This window comes from Gymnoscopelus braueri, assembly GCF_963280865.1.
Source record: "Gymnoscopelus braueri genome assembly, chromosome: 19".
Lineage (NCBI taxonomy): Eukaryota > Metazoa > Chordata > Actinopteri > Myctophiformes > Myctophidae > Gymnoscopelus > Gymnoscopelus braueri.
In genome coordinates, this window is record NC_137621.1 from 27005026 (window position 1) to 27025282 (window position 20257).

Below are 20257 nucleotides of genomic sequence, written 5' to 3' on the forward strand. Positions count from 1 at the left end.
TTAAGGGAAATGTGTCATTATCTTAATTTTAGAGTGTAAAGAAATGTTCACAGTTAAGTGCAGAGATGATGAGACAAAACATTTTTTACAGTACCAGAAAATGCCCAGAAAATGCATGCATCCACAGTATTCTGAGGTTGTGCAGCCCCCCCCCCATGCCAGTATGTACTCTACACATTGTATTTATTTGGAATATGAGCAATGACTGATATTGCAGCCAGTGGGGAATCTGGAGCCCACCAAGACACTGTTGTAGAGTTCTTTGTCGTTAAGGCTTTTGTCCTTCAGGCATCCAGATTGGCTGAGGTAGTGGAAAGACTCAGGAGGGTCATCCAGGAAGTATGTTTCTGGTAAAGGAAATAATAGTTCATGTTATTATAGAATAATTTAATGGATAGCAACACAACATCAATTACATTTGTAATTTAGTATCATAAGTCAGTGTGGCTGCCACAGTATATTTTAATTTTGGTTATATTTCGGTTCTTTATTGTTCTATAATTTATTTGCCCTAAACTTGGGTTGCCTATTTACTTGAGGTACCGGAAGTGCCAATTTGGTCATTCAAGCCGGAATGCTTTATACGGTTTCATGGAGACCCACAAGTGTGTTACACTCATGCTCACTGACGGAGCGTTTGTTTGAGCGTGTCGCAGGACGGAACAAGTTGTGCGTTGCTGTTTGTCGGCCATGGATTCTTTCTCATTCCCTTTGGTTTATGTGCAGCCAGCGAGTTTTATATTGGCCTGTTAATACCGTAAGAGTGCGTTAATAAAGCCACCAGTATGAAGAACAAGCTGTGTCGTTTTTGGGACCAAAGGCTGTGACAGTCAGTGTTTCGCATACATCTCCATGCCAAGGATCCCCAAGTATCCACAACCTCTGCCTACAGCCCCCCTATTGCAAAATGAATAATAATAAACAGGGGGGAAAAGGGCCACCTTTGTGTTTTTTTCGTTACCAAAATTGAAAGTGGATATATTAGTAGTAAATGTTTAAGGGCCAACTCAAATCAGAATGCATTTTTAAATGCCAAAATATGAAAAGTGAGTAAATGAGAAAATGTATATATATTTTTTTACCTATAATAAAATAAGGGATTTTTATCAATCCAAGCATTACTTATCCATCAAATGTGTTCACAGAGCTCACCTTTATGTTCCTTTGTTGCTCCTGCCAGCAGAGCGTAGAAGATGTGGTAGTTCCGCTCTCCAGGGTTCTGTCTCACCACACGGTTCTACAGAGAGAGATAACGACCGCACCGTCACAATTAACATCTCAGTGATCACCAAATTCTAGTTTCCATAATGTCTGAACGATATATCACTACTAATTAGTTTAAATTTGATCTGAGCACGCTGCCACTCCTTACCTTTTCCAGTAAATCTGAAAGGGACAGAGTCAAGGGAAATGTACTTGAATGAACACAGTCTCTGGATCTTAAAATCTATTAATGAATATCAAGCTCTTACTCTTTCTGTACAAATACGTTTATTATTATTATTATAACTTTTTTTTTACATTCTTGGGAGTTCCAGATGGGTTTGGTTTGTGGCACCATCACAATTTAGATTGAAGTGTACTGTGATGGTTGTCTGAACATTCATTTTACAAACCCTGCCCGTGCCCAGCTGACACCTGGAATGGCAAGTGGAGGAATAAAGCAAATCATTTAAATTCAATTTGGTAGAATAAAGTCAAAATTTTCTTTCTTCAAAAACATATCTGTTAAAAACAACAACCACAAGGATACAGTCGATGATGCAGCCTCCCTGGATGTTTCCGCTCTCAGAGAAGTGCAGGTGGATGAACTTCCCAAAGCGGCTGGAGTTGTTGTTGTACACAGTTTTAGCGTTCCCAAATGCCTCCATGATAGGACTGCACACACACAGAGAGAGATTAACTCTAGTTAGTGCATTTATGTTTTTTCTTGATTGACTGCCTGTGGACGGGAGTACATGGGTTCTAAGGTCCAGCGCAGGGGCCATTCCGTCCATACATACAGTAAGGTTTGCTTTTCATACAGAAATGTAGAGCCCCCAAAGGTGCTGTATAACACACTGTACAGGTCTGTAAAAAACATAATAATAATAATAATAAACAAATAAAAATAAAATACAATCTGTAATCCCTACATTCTGACGTCGTGTTTTTGCTTGTGTGTGCGTGCAGGTGACCATACCTGCTCTGTACGATGGCCTGCTCCACTCGTGTGCTCCTCTCTGATGGAGGCGTCCCTGCTGAATTCTGACTCATCACAGACAGGAACTGAAGCAACAGCTTAGTGCTCTCTGTCTTCCCTGCCCCCGACTCACCACTGGAACACACACACACACACACACACACACACACACACACACACACACACACACACACACACACACACACACACACACACACACACACACACACACACACACACACACACACACACACTGTATGACATTCTCTGACATTTACTCAACTTGGATTAATGTGGTTGTTTAATAGATACAGAAGTCTGATTGGTTCACAGATTAGCCTTTAGTCTTTCTCTGGATACAAATTGAGCCCTTAATTGGAAGCATAATGAGATACTTGACTGCACGTACCTCAAATGGACTTACACGGTCAAGGAGTAAAACAGTGCATATTTTATTCGTAGCAGTTAGCAGAATTTCAGGAGCAGGACCACACCTCAATCACGCTACTTCCGCTTTCCTATAAATACACACCTAACCCTCTCCTTTCCCTTTCACTCTTGCATGCTGCTCCCCTCCCTCCCGCGAGCAGTGTTTCTACCCCGGATCTCAGTGGCTCCGCCCTGTAGGCCCCTACGGGGCTTCTTTCGCTCTACATTAGAAGAGTTGGGAACGGTGGGGGTTGTCACATTCTAATCCAGCCCGAATACCCAATCTCAGCACCGGCCTCAGTGGCGTCCCTCGTTAATCACTAGACTCTCAATCCATACCTCCAGCGTTTGACTCCCGTTGGACACACAACCTTTTCCAACAACCGCCGACTATTTATTTTTCGCCGATAAAGTATAGTTTTGGACCGCGCGGAGGGGCGCAGTCTCAAGCGAACTTGAGCCACCGTAAGGCACCACCGAGCGCGCTAAAGCGCGAGTTGCCGCGCCGAACGTTGCGAAGTTCGCTTGTGCGTACTCAGCCCCGTCCGAGTTATGTACCGATAGGCACAGAATCGTAAATCATGTTGTGGGGACTGCTCTTGCCCCAACTCGTTTGCCTCAACTCGCCAGGCTCTCCCCGCACCCGCCCCCCGCTACAGAGACCCGGGGTAGAAAGGCAGCTCGCCTCCCTCCCACCCTGCTTCTCTTCCTGTTTCTACTCTTCTCTCCAAAGGCCCCTGAGGGGGTTCGTTATGCCCGCTGGTTCTACGGCGGACTCCCTACGAAGCTTCCTCACAGCACATTCAACAAATGGAAGAACAATCAAGTTTCAAACTCACATTAATTTGTTTAGTTTCATTCAATTAGTTTCTCATAATAAATATGTTAATTGCATCTTGATTGATGGTGTGAGTCCAAACATGAGTGCAATCAAGCCATATCTAGACTAGAGGAAGAACTCACCTAATGAGGACACACTGACTGTCATGGCGTTTCCAGATGCATCGGTAGCACTCATTGGCAATTGCGAAGATGTGAGGGGGAAGTTCCCCCAAGTGGTGCTTGGAGTACAGGTCCACCCTCTCAGGGTCATACAGACCTGGGATTTGCTTGTAGGGGTTTACAGCCGCCAGGATACTGCCGATGTTGGTCTGAAAACAACAGGTAAAGACCACAGATATATTAGAACTGTGAACATTAAAGAAAGCCATTAAACCATAATAAGACCTGAGGCCGATTCTAAAAATGTCTTCTAAATACTAACAGTTTTCTGAAAAACTTTTCATGTCAAGGACCCCCAAAATGTTATGTATTTGGCCACCTACCCTCATCTCAAAATATTTTGTGCCAGGGACCCCCAGAAGCAAAGATTGTTGAGTGAAAAGTGTTTGCTTTAAAAAATGTATACAGGACTTTAAAAAAATAGCAGATCTATATATAGGTCAAGCTATGAGTTTATATATCTGCTATTTTAGAAAAATTGTGACACACACTCATATTTCATATACATAGCTAATCTAAAATGACAAAGATGCTTTCCCGGATTGAATGGGTTAAAGAAAGACATGAAAGAAAGCACACAAAAGTCCATGTTTGACATTAAGATAGCTGAGCTCAGTGTAGTTATTTAATCTGGATTTTAGAATTAGGGACTGATGGAGCGGGAGGGACATATTCCAATATGACAATGGCAGAGATTTTGGATTAGAAAAGCTGATATAAGGTCAGCTGAAGGAGATGGAAGGAGGCTAGAGTTCTGTTGTGAAATGTTAACAGCAATGGTGACCTTGCTTTCTGGCCTCTCCCTCTAGAGATGAAAAACACATCAGGTCAGCATGCCTCCTATTGTATCATATTCTGCCCTCTGTGCATATTACCTCTAATGCACACTTGAAAGGACACACACACACACACACACACACACACACACACACACACACACACACACACACACACACACACACACACACACACACACACACACACACACACAGACACTCAAGTTATAGTAGGCAATTTTTATATTCACATGGATGTTGATAATAGTAGATAGTATTATTATGCACTGCATTTATCTTATTAATTGGTTTTCTCAAACACACTAACTGCTTTAAATTCACTCTCCTTCTGGCATAAGGCATCAGAATTGAACATTTAAAACTTAAGTCTTCCCACAGAATCGTCTTTTATTGGACCATTATTTAATAACTTTTTAATTACTATTAATAGACACACATGTCTTATAGTGTGAAGCTAAATTTACGGAAGTGATTCTATCAGCATTTAATTCAATGCTATGTGTATGTCTCAATACAACAGACAACTCTTATGACACTATATACCCGACGTTTGCTTCATACACTCTAGCCTTTGATTGTCTTTGAATTAAACCATATATGATCGGCATAATTATTACCCACGTTACTGATTATCGAGAATGTTATATTATTGTAATACGTTCTTTATTTCCTGTGCAATGGATTAATGAGGCATTCCTTGTGTCAATAAATTGTGAATTTATCAGCAGTTGCCAGTTAAGCTTCGTTAAACAGACCATTTCGTTTAATTAATCCAGAACACAAGCAGATTGCTATAATTGAAAGTTCTCTATAACCAGCAATGTGTGAGGGATAATTTTGTGTAACAAAAATAATTTCATTCCAAGGCAACTTCTCTCTTCGATGGGCAGAGAGGGAGAGAGCGTACGATTGCACTGGGGATAATGGCTTGCGCAGTCTTCTCTTAAATGCAATGGCATCTGGCACGGTGATTGGTTTTATTAATGTAACGCCCAAACCACACCTATGCATAATGTGGATAGGGATAAGGCTGGTGTCGGAAGATGGCAACTTTTGCACGGGAACGCCCCTTACGCCATGCTAAATCCCCAAATAGTGGGTTTAGACCCTTCGGCCCAAGATAGAGCTTGTCGAGTACGAGTGTCTCTCACAGCACAGAGACAGCACTGGTGAAAGTTACAAATGCCTTCTTAATTGCATCAGACAAAGGACTTCTCTCTATATTTGTTTTGTTAGACACTAGTACTGCATTTGACACCACTGATCATCACATCCTACTACAGAGATTAGAACATTTAATTGTCATTAAAGGAATTGCATTAGGGTGGATTAAGTCCTACTTATCGGATTGATTTCAGTTTGTACACCTTGATGATGAATCTTCCATGTGCACAAAGGTTTTACTCTGAGTTCCATAAGGTTCTGTGCTTGGACCAATACTATTCACCATATTATGCTTATGCTTCCTTTAGGTCATATCATTAGAAAACACTCCATAAAAGTTAATTGTTATGCAGATTATTTCCAATTATATTTGCTATTGAAGCCAGATAAAACCAATCAGTTAGCTAAACTTCAAGCATATCGTAAGGATATAAAGACCTGAATGACCTGCAATATTCTGCTACTTAAGTCAGACAAAACTGAAGTAATTGTGCTTGTGTTTGAGGACACTTCTTTAAAACCCTCTGGCTTCTGGCATTTTGCTTTAACATATAAAATAACTGTCCTTTTTCTGCACCAGTGCCATATGATACTCCAGTGTATTAACTCCCACTTGGATGAGCATATGTCCTTTAACTCACACAAAACAAATTTCAAGGACAGCTTTTTTCACCTACTGTACGTAACATTGCAAAATCAGGCACATCCTGTGTCACAAAGATGCAGAAAAACTAGTCCACACATTTGTTACCTCCAGGCTGGATTACTGAAATTCATTAATGTCAGGCTGCAACAACAATTCTCTAAAGGCTCTCTCAGCTGGCCCAGAATGCTGCTGCCTAACAAAAACTAGGAAAAGAGATAATATTTCTCACATATTTGCTTCTCTGTATATAATAAAAAATCCTTCTGATCACTTAAAAAGCCTTTAGTGGTGTGGTACCATCATCTTAATTTTAATAAAGAGGTCATTGTACCCTATTACCCACTAGAATACAGCACTGACAGAATAAAGGCCTACTAGTGGTTCCTAGAATATCCAAAAGTGGAATGGGATGCAGAGCCTTCAACTACTATATCTGGCTGTGGTCCATTATTATAGTTACTATTGTATTTTGTGTCTCTCCCTCTCCCTCTCTATCCTCACTTTCTCTCTCTCTCGCAACCCAACTAGTCAAGGCAGATGGCCGCCCACCTAAAGCCAGTTTCTGTGTAAGGTTTCTTCCCCTGAAAGGAGTGTTTTTGTTTTTTATGTTTTACTCATGGGGGGATTGTGAGGTCTAAATTAAAGGGTATGGTCTTGTCTTGACACCATGTACAACGCACTGACTTTTGTCTTTCTATTGTGTTTTTTCTAGCACCTTAAATAACGTCCATAAGTATATCATGCACAGTATACATCTGCTGCTATGCTCACGCACCTTTATATCCTATCTCAGGTACTTGTGTAAATATGTAGATAATTTGTTTTTCCTTTTTTTGGGGGGGGGCGGTGAAACCGCCCCTATAAGTGAGGTTTGGATATTTGTACAACAAATCCTGCGCTGTGATTGGCCAAAAATGTACCCCGCCTAACCCTGCACCGTGATTGGCCAATCACAGTCTATTCAGGACTGTGATTGGCCAGTGTCACATGACACATGTGCATAGCCCTATATAAGAAACCATAACTTAAAAGAAAACATACATTTGTTTTTTTTAAGTTATGGTTTCTTCCATCATAAAGAGTGTTTCAATAAATGTATTTATTTTTTGTACATTGGTTGACTCCATTCAGTATTGTGATTAGCTAGCAAGACACCGCCCACTTCACACAGGGTGTGATTTTTAGTTTATTCATACTTTGATTGTCTTTGTATTATGTATGTTCACATCTTTCTGTTTGGCTTGCAAATGTAAAGTGTTCAAATAGTTAAAATATGGAGATGCAAGGTTTCTTCTGCCCGATTGTGACCATATGCTGGTTTGAATCCCACGCTCTGCCAGGACTGTTAGTCGCTGGCTTGGATCATTGGCCAATCTTTAATTTTTTTGGTGTCCTGTGTGCATGCTTGTGTTTACGTGTGTGTGTGTGTGTGTGTGTGTGTGTGTGTGTGTGTGTGTGTGTGTGTGTGTGTGTGTGTGTGTGTGTGTGTGTGTGTGTGTGTGTGTGTGTGTGTGTGTGTGCGTGTGCGTGCGTGTGTGTGTACACAAGGTGGACAATAATTTAGATGTTTTTTTTCTTAGTTTATCATTTAAAATGGCAATTTAGGCATTTAGCAGACCCTTTATTCTCACAAACAATAAATATTAGTGTGTGATAAAGCTATTGCTATGGTAATTGTTGATCTTTTAGTTGTCAGTGGATTTCTTCTCTCAGAGGCATCATGTGGAGGACGACAGACAACAGATCCCCTCAGTCGACGATCAGCAAATCACCACCAGCTGTGTAATAACCAGCCATGAACATGGAAACACTGACAAACCAACATCTTACAGTCATCAACAGTTTACCAAGACGTTAACTCAACCAGACGTAAAGAGCCGTCAGAGGACTTACACAAGAAAGACATCTTACATCTGTAAACTGTGTGACAAGAGTTTCAGTCTGTTATGTAACCTGAAGACACACCAGCGTGTTCACACTGGAGAAAAACCATACCTCTGCAAACAGTGTGACAAGACTTTCAGTCAATTATATCACCTGAAGACACACCTGCGTCTCCACACTGGTGAAAAAACATACCACTGTAAACTGTGTAACAAGAGTTTCAATGAGTTGTGTAACCTGAGGAAACACCAGCATGTCCACACTGGAGAAAAACCATACCACTGTAAAATGTGTAACAAGAGTTTCAATGAGTTGTGTAACCTGAGGAAACACCAGCATGTCCACACCGGAGAAAAACCTTTTCACTGTAAACAGTGCAACAAGAGTTTCAGTCAGTTATCTAACCTGAAGACACACCAGCATGTCCACACCGGAGAAAAACCTCACCACTGTCAACAGTGTGACATGAGTTTCAGTCTGGTAGCTAACCTGAAGACACACCAGCGTGTTCACACTGGAGAAAAACCATACCTCTGCAAACAGTGTGACAAGACTTTCAGTCAATTACATCACCTGAAGACACACCTGCGTCTCCACACTGGTGAAAAACCCCCTGTAAACTGTGTAACAAGAGTTTCAGTCAAACAGGTGACCTGAAGACACACCTGCGTGTCCACACTGGAGAAAAACCTTACCTCTGTAAACAGTGCAACAAGAGTTTCAGTCAGACAGGTGACCTGAGGAAACACCTGCGTCTCCACACTGGTGAAAAACCATACCACTGCAGACAGTGTGACAACACTTTCAATGAGTTGTGTAACCTGAGGAAACACCAGCATGTCCACACCGGAGAAAAACCTTTTCACTGTAAACAGTGCAACAAGAGTTTCAGTCAGTTATCTAACCTGAAGACACACCAGCATGTCCACACCGGAGAAAAACCTCACCACTGTCAACAGTGTGACATGAGTTTCAGTCTGGTAGCTAACCTGAAGACACACCAGCGTGTTCACACTGGAGAAAAAACATACCTCTGCAAACAGTGTGACAAGACTTTCAGTCAATTACATCACCTGAAGACACACCTGCGTCTCCACACTGGTGAAAAACCATACCACTGTAAACTGTGTAACAAGAGTTTCAATGAGTTGTGTAACCTGAGGAAACACCAGCATGTCCACACTGGAGAAAAACCATACCACTGTAAACTGTGTAACAAGAGTTTCAATGAGTTGAGTAACCTGAGGAAACACCAGCATGTCCACACTGGAGAAAAACCTTACCTCTGTAAACAGTGCAACAAGAGTTTCAGTCAAACAGGTGACCTGAAGACACACCTGCGTGTCCACACTGGAGAAAAACCTTAGCTCTGTAAACAGTGCAACAAGAGTTTCAGTCAGACAGGTGACCTGAGGAAACACCTGCGTCTCCACACTGGTGAAAAACCATACCACTGCAGACAGTGTGACAAAACTTTCAATGCGTTGGGTAACCTGAAGAGACACCTGCATGTCCACACTGGAGAAAACCCCTTTCCACCCATTAAGACCGGGAACGCATCAGTTTCATTTTAAGATTTCTTTGGCTATTGAAAAATAGCAGATATACAAGCTTGTAGATCTGCTATTATTTATTTATTTATTTTGCTTCTGCAGGGATTCTACAAATCTCTTCTAAATCTTAACAGTTTTTTGAAAGAATTTATGTTGCTATATAGGCTAATCAGTGGTTCTCAAACTTTTTTTCATGTCAAGGACCCCCAAAATGATATGTATTTGGCCGCGGACCCCCCATCTCAAAGAAAAACCTTTCCGTTGTAAACTGTTTCAATTGGTTAGACCAGGAGACTACAAAATTTTTCAGGCCAATGACCCCTTAGCTGAGAGTGAGATGAAGCAGGGAACCCCACTACTTGTATAATTTTTTTTAGAAAGCCTTCCATGCAACTTGATAAGAGCTTTCAAAGCTAGCTCACTATATGCAAAGTGAGCAGGGGTTAAATGAGTTGTAGATGTAAGGCCAAGCAGTAGCCTGACCAGTTTGTTTTGGGATGCCTGGAGCCTGGTTTTTAAGGCCTTTGTGGTGCTATGGTACCAAGAGGTGCATGCGTGGTCGAAGTGACCTGGGATGAGTGCTCCAGCTAGAGTCCTCAATGTATTCCTACTGACCAGAGAGGAGATCCTGTACATGTGTGGTTCTCTCAGCTTGGAACTGTGGCTGCTCTTGAGAAATTGCCATTTAGGATTAACTCTTTGACTGCCAGAGTATTTTCATAAAGTACTCCCCAGTACCAGCGATTTTCGAGTTTTTGTTGTTGTTGTTATTTTGTTATTTAAATTCATTTAAGTTTGTCTGGCTGCGGTTTTAAACACACACGACAGATCGACCAGCAGAGAGCAACAGATCAACCTCTTGATCACTCGCTCACTCGCTCGACCCCCCCCCCAAACAGACTCAAACAGTCCATACGTCATAACCGGATGTGACATTTTCACAGATCTCCGATCGGGCTTCAGTTCGATGGTACACACGACATCCAGACTAAAGAAAATAGAACTAGAGCTCTCCGTTAGTTTTTTATACCGTGTGAAAAAACATGTTTTTCCCTATTTCTGGCCTAAAATGTATTATGGAATATATTATTCCATAATGATGCGCGCAGTTATAGCCTAGTCAATGTAGTGACTGTTGGTTCGTCAATCACAGGGAATTTAAAGGCAGTAAGTGCGTCACCAGGCTTCTCATACGGTCCATGCAAAAGATGGAAAAAATAGCCTAAACATCCCTTTTATTGTAGCCAGTTGCAAAGAAAAATCACCCCCTGACTCTCTTTGCATATGCTGTTGAAAAGACAACTTTGGCAAGGACGGGTGGTGTGTGTGTGTGTGTGTGTGTGTGTGTGTGCGTGTGTGTGCGTGTGTGTATGTGCGATACGTGTGCGCGCACGTCTCTCATACAGACAGTGGCTGGCTGCTCCTCCTACCTGCAGGGTTGCCTCTTATTCCAAATAAATTACTAGGCGCCACCTGAAAAGTGAACCGGAAACGGAATCTGCGTCATGAATCCGGATCCGGGTGAGTGTGAAAAAAACAAAAACTGAATCTGAGGGTGAAAAATAAACAGAACAGCGCGATCACAGATTAAACAATGAAAAAGCTATCAACGCGTCTAACGCGTCGACGGCGTGGGTGGATTAAGTAGCAATTGACGCGTTTTCAAGTCAATGTCGTTAATAACCAGCTGTATATGATTTGATTTTTTTTTCATACTTTGTTTGTCTTTGTATTATGTATGTTCACATCTTTCTGTTTGGTTTCAAAATGTAATGTTTTCTGTTGTATGCTTATTTCATGAATGAGGGCCAAGTGACACATTTGCCTTTATGGGGCTGGACCCACTGTTGCAGCCCAGCCAATTACAGAAAAAGCTATGAATGTGTGTGTGTGTGTGTGTGTGTGTGTGTGTGTGTGTGTGTGTGTGTGTGTGTGTGTGTGTGTGTGTGTGTGTGTGTGTGTGTGTGCGTGTGCGCGTGTGCGTGTGTGTGTGTGTGTGTGTGTGTGCAATCATTTTGATGTTTTTTCTTAGTTCATCATTTAAATTAGCAATTTAGGCATTTAACATGCATAAGGCCCATAAAGCCTCACTCAATAACCCATCTTCTGCCGCCCTGAAAAAACAATGGCAAGACCAAAGGAGAGAGGTCCAGCGCACTCTGAGGCAACTTCAAAACCACTGGTGGGTATCCAAGGCACAGGAGATACAATCCTACGCAGACAGGTATGACATGCACAAGTTCTATGATGCAATAAAAGCCACTCATGGCCCAAGAACCCATACTGTCTGCCCCCTCAGAACAGCAGATGAATCCTCCCTCATTAAGGACCAAGCCCTGATTGTCCAGAGATGGGGGGAGCATTTTGAGGCTCTCTTAAACCAGCCAGCCTCAGTTGATCTCTCAGTTCTAGAGGATCTCCCAACCCTGCCCACCATCCAGAGCCTTGACCTCCCACCTTCCTTCACCGAGGTTCATGCTGCCATAAGGGCACTGAAGAACAATAAATCCCCAGGACCTGACTCCATCCCTGCTGAGATCCTGAAGCAGGGGGGCTACCTGTGCACCAGAGCAATCCACCGTTTCATCTCCCTAATATGGCGGGAAGAAAGCATTCCTCAACAATGGAGGGATGCAAATATTGTCACCATATACAAAAACAAGGGAGACAAATCCATCTGTGGAAACAGCCGGGGCATAGCACTTCTCTCTGTTGCAGGCAAAGTCCTCTCGAAAATCATGCTCCACGGGCTTATCAAGACCATCACCGAAGACCTGATGCCAGAGTCCCAGTGCGGATTCCGGAAAAATAGAAGCACAGTGGACATGATCTTCACCTCGCGGCAGCTGCAGGAAAAATGCCGTGAACAAAAACAAGACCTATTCATGGCCTTTGTGGATCTCTCCAAGGCATTCGACACCGTCCACCGTGACCTTCTGTGGAGAGTACTTCTGCACTATGGCTGCCCGGTGAAGTTTGTTAACATCCTCCGGCAGTTCCATGATGGGATGAGGGCCAAGGTGACGATAGGTGGACTAGAATCTGCCTCCTTCGGAGTAGGTACTGGTGTGAGACAGGGATGTGTTCTCGCACCGGTTCTTTTTAATATCTTTCTCCTGTGTGTAACAACACTTCTGCACAAGGAAATGGAGGAGGGGAGTGGGGTGACCCTGGACTACAGACTGGATGGGAACCTCTTCAACATCAGGAGGTTCCGAGCCACAACAAAGCTTCAGACTGTACGTATACTGGAGCTCCAGTATGCTGATGATTGTGCCCTTGTGGCACACACACCAGAGGCACTGCAGGCCACTCTGGCGGCCGCTGTGAGAGCCTACAGCAGAATGGGACTGTCTGTAAACACCTCAAAGACAGAAGTCCTCTGCCAGTGGTCTTCAGAACCCCCACAGACACCACCAGTCTTCTCCGTTGCAGATTCCCCACTTACCATCGTTCCACACTTCAAGTACCTTGGAAGCATCCTATCAGAAGACTGCAGTATCGACAAGGACATCGAAAACAGGATTAAGCAGGCCTCATCCTCCTTCGGACGGCTGAGAAAAAGGGTTTTTAGCAACAGCAACCTCCACCTCCACACAAAAATTGCAGTCTACAGGGCAATATGCATGTCCACCCTTCTATATGGTTGTGAGTCATGGACCATCTATTCCCGACATCTGAAGATGCTCGAGGCGTTTCACATCAGATGCCTCCAACGCATCCTAAAGTGACCTGGAGAGACCGTATATCACACTCTGAAGTCCTCCAGAGAACCAGCTGCAGGAGCATAGAGGCCACCATCATGCACCACCAGCTAAGATGGCTTGGACATGTCATCAGGATGCCAGCCAGTCGCCTGCCTCGTAAGACCTTGTATGGCCAACTCCACCTAGGCAACGTTCAGCAGGGGGACAGAAAAAGAGGCTGAAGGACCAACTGAAGACCTCTCTAAAGAAGTGTGAAATTAAGCCTGCTTCCCTTGAAGATGCCGCTGTGGATCGCTCTTCCTGGCGTGGACTCTGCCAACAAGGACTCCAACTGGCAGAGGAGAACCAAATGAAACAACGCCTGGCTAAAAGTCAAAGAAGGAAGTTGGCCAAGTCTGCACCTGCCCCATCGGGTCAGGCATTCACTTGCCCTGTCTGTGGCAGACAGTGTGCATCCCGCATTGGATTATACAGTCATCAAAGGACCCACAAATTGTAGCAGAAGTCATCATCGGTCACGATGGACTACCATAAGCAAGCAAGCAAGTGTGTGTGTGCAATCATTTTGATGTTTTTTCTTAGTTCATCATTTAAATTTGCAATTTAGGCATTTAGCAGACGCTTTGATCTCACAAACAATAAATATTAGTGTGTGATAAAGTTATTGCTATGGTGATTGTTGATCCTTTAGTTGTCAGTGAATTTCTTCTCTCAGAGGCATCAGGTGGAGGACGACAGACAACACTAGCCATGCAGTGGAATTCGTTGTCTGCTTAATGTAAAGGTGATGTAAGTTATATTATGGTTAAAACATTTTTTTTTGTTGAAACGTTAAAGCTCTATATCCTGATAGTTATCATTGCTATCATTGACACCATGTACAACGCACTGACTTTTGTCTTTCTATTGTGTTTTTTCTAGCACCTTAAATAATGTCCATAAGTATATCATGCACAGTATACATCTGCTGCTATGCTCACGCACCTTTATATGCAGGCGCGCGGGAAGTCCTTAATACCTAGGGGGGCTGTGCGTCGGGGGGGACTGCGGTTCGATTTTTTTGCGATTTTTTGGGGGTTTTCTGTGTTTTTCCCCACACAAAAAGGCAGAAAGACAGTGCAAACACCAGGTTGAAGTTCATCCATGACCGTAACAGACTGCTATGATCCATAAAATATATATATATTATAAAAAATAAAATAAAATAAAAAGTTTTTTTTTCTTTTTTTTTTTTTCTTCCCATCACCAGGGGGGCTGCTCCCATCACCAGGGGGGCTGCAGCCCCCATAGCCACCCCCTTCCCGCGCCACTGTTTATATGTGTAAATATGTAGATAATTTGTTTTTCCTTTTTTTTCTCTTGTTTGATCTCCTTTCCCACCCCACCCTCCCTCCCTCTTCTTCCCCTTCTTTTTTTCTAAGGAAATAATAAATAATACGATGGGAACTATGCACCAAAAAGGAATTTCACCCACTTTTTACTTATGTAAACCTGTGATGTGACAATAAAGCTGATTCTGATTCTAACCTGCTATATGTAAAGTGTCTTGAGACAACTTTTGTTGCGATTTGGTGCTATATAAATAAACATTGATTTGATTTTACTTGACACACACACACACACGCACACGCACACGCACACACACACACACACACACACACACACACACACACACACACACACACACACACACACACAGTGACATAGAAAAATGACCCATTACGGTCAATTCTTATCATCAGCTTAAATGCAATCCCTGCATCTACAATATTTCATCATCTAGATTAGGTCACAGCCAGAGGCTGTTCTCTGGTAAGCTAGGATTTTCATCAGTTGTTGTTTTTATTAATTTTTTCAAAAGGCATTTCTAATGTGTTTATTATTAGACAGTACAGGAGAGAGAGAGACACTAGAGAGGGAGTAGAGAGGAGATGACATGCAATCACAGGTAGAAAACTGGTAGAAAATGACAGGAGGGGCCGACTCGCACTCTACAAACATCTTAAGGAAGACTCCTTAGACAGAGACTAAGAACATATATTTTTATTAAAAACATTTCATGCTCATAAAGTGCTCAAAGTGCTAGCCTAGGACCTTCGTCAATGCTATATCTATATCAGATATAGCACTGACGAAGGTCCTAAGACCAAAACGTTTGCTGTTTCACTTTGAGCACTCTAAGGAGTCTTCCTTAACATTTCTACCAGTTTTCCTATGTTTTTGAGACCACCGCACCTGCAGTCACCCCTGAACAAAGGACAAAGAACAGTTTACCCTGGACTTTAACACAGGTCATGAGCCAGATCTGAACTCATGATGTTACTATGTAATTAAGCTATGTAGTATATAACTGCCCGACTCGGACTGATTCTTAGTTCTAGCGGTGGGGCTCTAGCGCTTGGCTTCACACATTCTTAAAAAAAAAAAAAAGAAATCCTAGTATTTATTTTACTCTGAACAGTGTAAAAACGGGACCAAATGGACCCATAAATTAACACTAGGATTTTACTGTGTAGATCAATTGATCATCTGCCATCTCCCTCTCTCTGTTTCCCTTTCAGTAAGTCCATATCGTACAGTACCTATAGGGCCACTTATAGTAAATGGATCTGATAAGATGATTTGTGTTTCCCACTAAAAGCCTGAAGCAGAGATTACTGGAAGAGGAGAGGGCATCATCCTAGTGTGGGGGAAGACATCAGTAAATGTACATACACACATGTATGTGTGTCAGTGTGCGTCACATCGCACTCAAACGCACAACACACAAGCACGCACACACACACACACACACACACACACACACACACACACACACACACACACACACACACACACACACACACACACACACACACACACACACACACACACACACACACACACACCCACACACATACACTCCCTCACATACAATAAGATATTATGATATTAGATATCCAATACTATGAGCTGACAAGAGTCATTCGCTCAGACAGTAATCACATGTAACAGATACACTGCATTGGTGCATACTGATGATGTCATCAATGTCCCACATGATGAGAACAGAGGTTTGAGATGACTGTTACTGTGTGTGTGTGTGCGTGCGTGCGTGCGTGCGTGCGTGCGTGCGTGCGTGCGTGCGTGCGTGCGTGCGTGCGTGCGTGCGTGCGTGCGTGCGTGCGTGCGTGCGTGCGTGCGTGCGTGCGTGCGTGCGTGCGTGCGTGCGTGCGTGCGTGCGTGCGTGCGTGCGTGCGTGCGTGCGTGCGTGCGAAACTGAAATGTCAAGATATCACAGATGTCTCTTGGTCATGAGGAGATATTAGGCTATGATTCTGACCGCAGTGATTCTGGCCACACGTCAGATATCAGATAACACGTTGTCTAATTGGCCAAAAAGAAACGCATGTTGCACCTTGCATACTGCGCCGTGCACTCTGTCTCTGTCTCTCTGTCACTCTCTGTAAAATGTGCTCCCACATGCCCACATGCATTCACATCCAGAATACTTACATAAATGTTATCCTTCTGGTAGCGCTGGTACAGGTTGTGCATAATGGCGGCTTCATGTAGCTCAGCCAGTGCCGACATGTCCTCCACCCCATCGATGCTGGTCTGGTGCATGGCATATACCATCTCCCTGGTAACCTCTGCTTGTGGCAGGTACAACACCTGGACACAGTTCAGACTCACAGGTGAGGATATACATACAGTAGATCAATTAGTAGATGCATTACCAATGGGTGATATACACTGAAATGGTGTTGAGTGTTGTAGTTGCATTGGAGGTGTTATCGAATGATACTGTAACTGGCTTTTTGTTGTGTTGTTGTATTATAATGTATGTGCTCCATCAAAATTTGGCATGTCGGCATGAAGCTCAATTGTTGTAACCGCACATGTTTCACATCAACCACATGCACTATTACATTGAAAAGCTGTGTCAGATGTTCTGCCTTTAGACTTGTTATGTCCATCTAACTTGCAATTGCTCAAAAATAGCACTGGACATACTTCACCAATAAGACCAACAGTACTTCACAAGAACAATGTTCTGGTGTGACTGAGGGATTCACTGACAAATTATATTCCTTATGTGTATCAACTACAATTCATGCTTTAAGTGTTGGCATTTCAGTTTGGAACCTTGGCTTGAGTGCCACTGTGCCAGCATAATGTTGCATGCCTGCAGCCGGAGGGACAGGAACAATGTAATTGGCTAGTAGTGTAGATCCCTTATGCTGGACGGACAACTTGTGCTCGATTGGCTAGTTCCAGTCCATAGCCTCGTGGGACAACATACCATATCCTAGAGGGACAATTCCACTGCGATTATTAATTCACAAAAATGACATACTGCAGTTGTCGCTGACCAGTTTGAAATATATTCAGGAATTAAGTCCCTTGGCCTACTGGCAGTGTGCACTGTTCACAAGAAATATGATCAGCCTATTAGTTTGCAAGATTACCCACACACACACACACACACACACACACACACACACACACACACACACACACACACACACACACACACACACACACACACACACACACACACACACACACACACACACACACACATCTGTGTGTGATCTCTTGTGTGCCATGAGGGTGACACTAGAAGCAAAGTCATGGGGTCACCTAAATGACTGTGATTCATGCTTCTGGGAGCATGAAAGTGCTCAGCAAGTTTCATGACAATCCAGCCATTCGATTGTGAGATAACCTGTATGTAATTGGAAACAATGGCCTAAGGGTAGTGCTAAAGGAAAGGCCAGTCAGCCTGGACAGATGGGCAGACGGACAGATGAACCGAAGCGACATTGCATCACCACCACTAGTGAAGTGTTTTGGTATTTGCTGGAGACATTTAAATGTGCACTTTGTTTGGTAATATGAGAGGGAGAATAGAGGTGGTTGCTACAGTATGTGTTGGGTGAGGTCAGCTACATGAGGATTGCAATGATGTTCTGGTTTCAGCATTAACAGGCTGGCTGTGATGCAACATGATGAAAACACAACGAAAATATAGAGCTTTACAGCTTTTTTTTCCTCTACCCACAGCCCCCATCTCATCTATGTCATCCGTTGTCACCATGGTAACTAGAGAGTCTGGGACTGAAGGGGACGGTATAGGCCGGGTGTGGGAGGATAGCCAGAGAGAGAGAAAATGAAAAAAAAATGTTGGTAGGGACTAGGAGTCGGTGACTCTAGGGAGAGAAGGAAAAGGAGAGTGTCAGAGAGAGAACTTGGGCAGGCTGAGGGGGGAACAGACAGACTGATCTATAGCCTAATTTATACTTCATCATACGATAGTAGAATAAATGTAGCATAACAGGACCAGAAAGCCATATATTGCTTGTACAGGTACTGTATGTATGAGCCACAGAATGTGATATTCTCACGGTAAAATCCAGAGTGTTGCAGTAATGTAAGCCTGACGGTGTAAGAATTGACCATTAGGATCCTGTCAGAGTTACATTATGTAACACTCAGGATTTTGCTGTGCACATACATTACTTACTAATTAATCTTTCTCTCTCTTTCCCCCTCTTTTTCTCTCATGACCCACATTCTTATTCCTCTCTCCCTCACACATAATCTGCACCCACATGTGTTAGTAGATGATTATCATGTTAGTACCACGTAAAGGTCACTCATTCACTCCACTGAAGTCCAGTTTAAAAATAGAACAATACTGGGATACTACAGTAATATGTCAGGCCAGTCTTCAAGCAAGAGTCCACCTAGTGTGTGTGTGTGTGTGTGTGTGTGTGTGTGTGTGTGTGTGTGTGTGTGTGTGTGTGTGTGTGTGTGTGTGTGTGTGTGTGTGTGTGTGTGTGTGTGTGTGTGTGTGTGTGTGTGTGTGTGTGTGTGTGTTTGTGTGTGTGTGTGTGTGTGTGTGTGGAGAGTGTGTGTGTGTGTGTGTGTGTGTGTGTGTGTGTGTGTGTGTGTGTGTGTGTGTGTGTGTGTGTGTGTGTGTGTGTGTGTGTGTGTGTGTGTGGAGAGTGCATTTTCATCACATCTTTGTGTAACAGATGTGATAAAGTCTGTTGAGAGCAGCGGAGAGGCCCCCCCGTAGGCACCCAGACATCATGCTCTTAAATACATCTATTCTACTTGACTAACACTGTACTACTTACACTCTACTGCTGTAGCTCTGTGGTGAGCAGTTGAGTGCCAAAAGTCTCTCTTTTATATATTATTGCAATAATAATGTGTGGTTGTCACAAAATCCCATGGTACACCTGGACCAGTTTCGCAGCACACCAGCGTGCCTCAGCACACCAGCGTGCCGCAGCACACCGTTTGGGAACCACTGCATTAGATACAGTAGTTCATGTGGAGTTCACTGACTAATATCTTATGACTTACCACTTTGACTCAGTCCACTCAACACTCTCCGTACAACTTTTATGACCAGCTCCTCAATCAAGGCAGGCAGGCAGGCAGGCACGCACGCACGCACGCACGCACGCACGCACGCACGCACGCACGCACGCACGCACGCACGCACGCACGCACGCACGCACGCACGCACGCAAGCGCGCGCACACACACACACACACACACGCACACACACACACACCTCCATAGAGATGTAGCCATCATCATTTCTTTTGGTTTTATAATATTTGAATAATTATGCAATAATTATGTTGTTCATTCATTTTGTAATGTAATACTGCAACACTATTGACAATAAAAAAAAGAGTAAAGATTATGGAAGTGTAAAAAAAAAAAAGATGCAGCCATCATAGAGTTTTTTTGCCTACACCGTACATTCTCTGATGTTACATTGTTTGAGATCTGGACTGTCTATTCTACTTTTATTCTGATGTGACTTTTGTGCTATTACATATTTGATTCTATTTACACTAGATCTCTTAATCCTATCCCTGGTGTGT

The 20257-nt window shown here is 43.2% G+C and overlaps 1 protein-coding gene across 1 annotated transcript in view; it reads right to left on the reverse strand.

Annotated features, from left to right (window-relative positions):
- The window catches only part of myo10l1 (myosin X, like 1), a gene marked incomplete at both ends in the record, with an annotated part of 68940 nt that overhangs the window by 20116 nt on the left and 28567 nt on the right, over positions 1-20257 (reverse strand). The window contains 6 exons of the mRNA XM_080413687.1: positions 241-347; positions 1153-1237; positions 1740-1878; positions 2183-2317; positions 3575-3762; positions 16860-17018. Coding sequence (XP_080269813.1) covers positions 241-347; positions 1153-1237; positions 1740-1878; positions 2183-2317; positions 3575-3762; positions 16860-17018 — 813 coding nt within the window. The remainder of the gene's footprint in view (positions 1-240; positions 348-1152; positions 1238-1739; positions 1879-2182; positions 2318-3574; positions 3763-16859; positions 17019-20257) is intronic.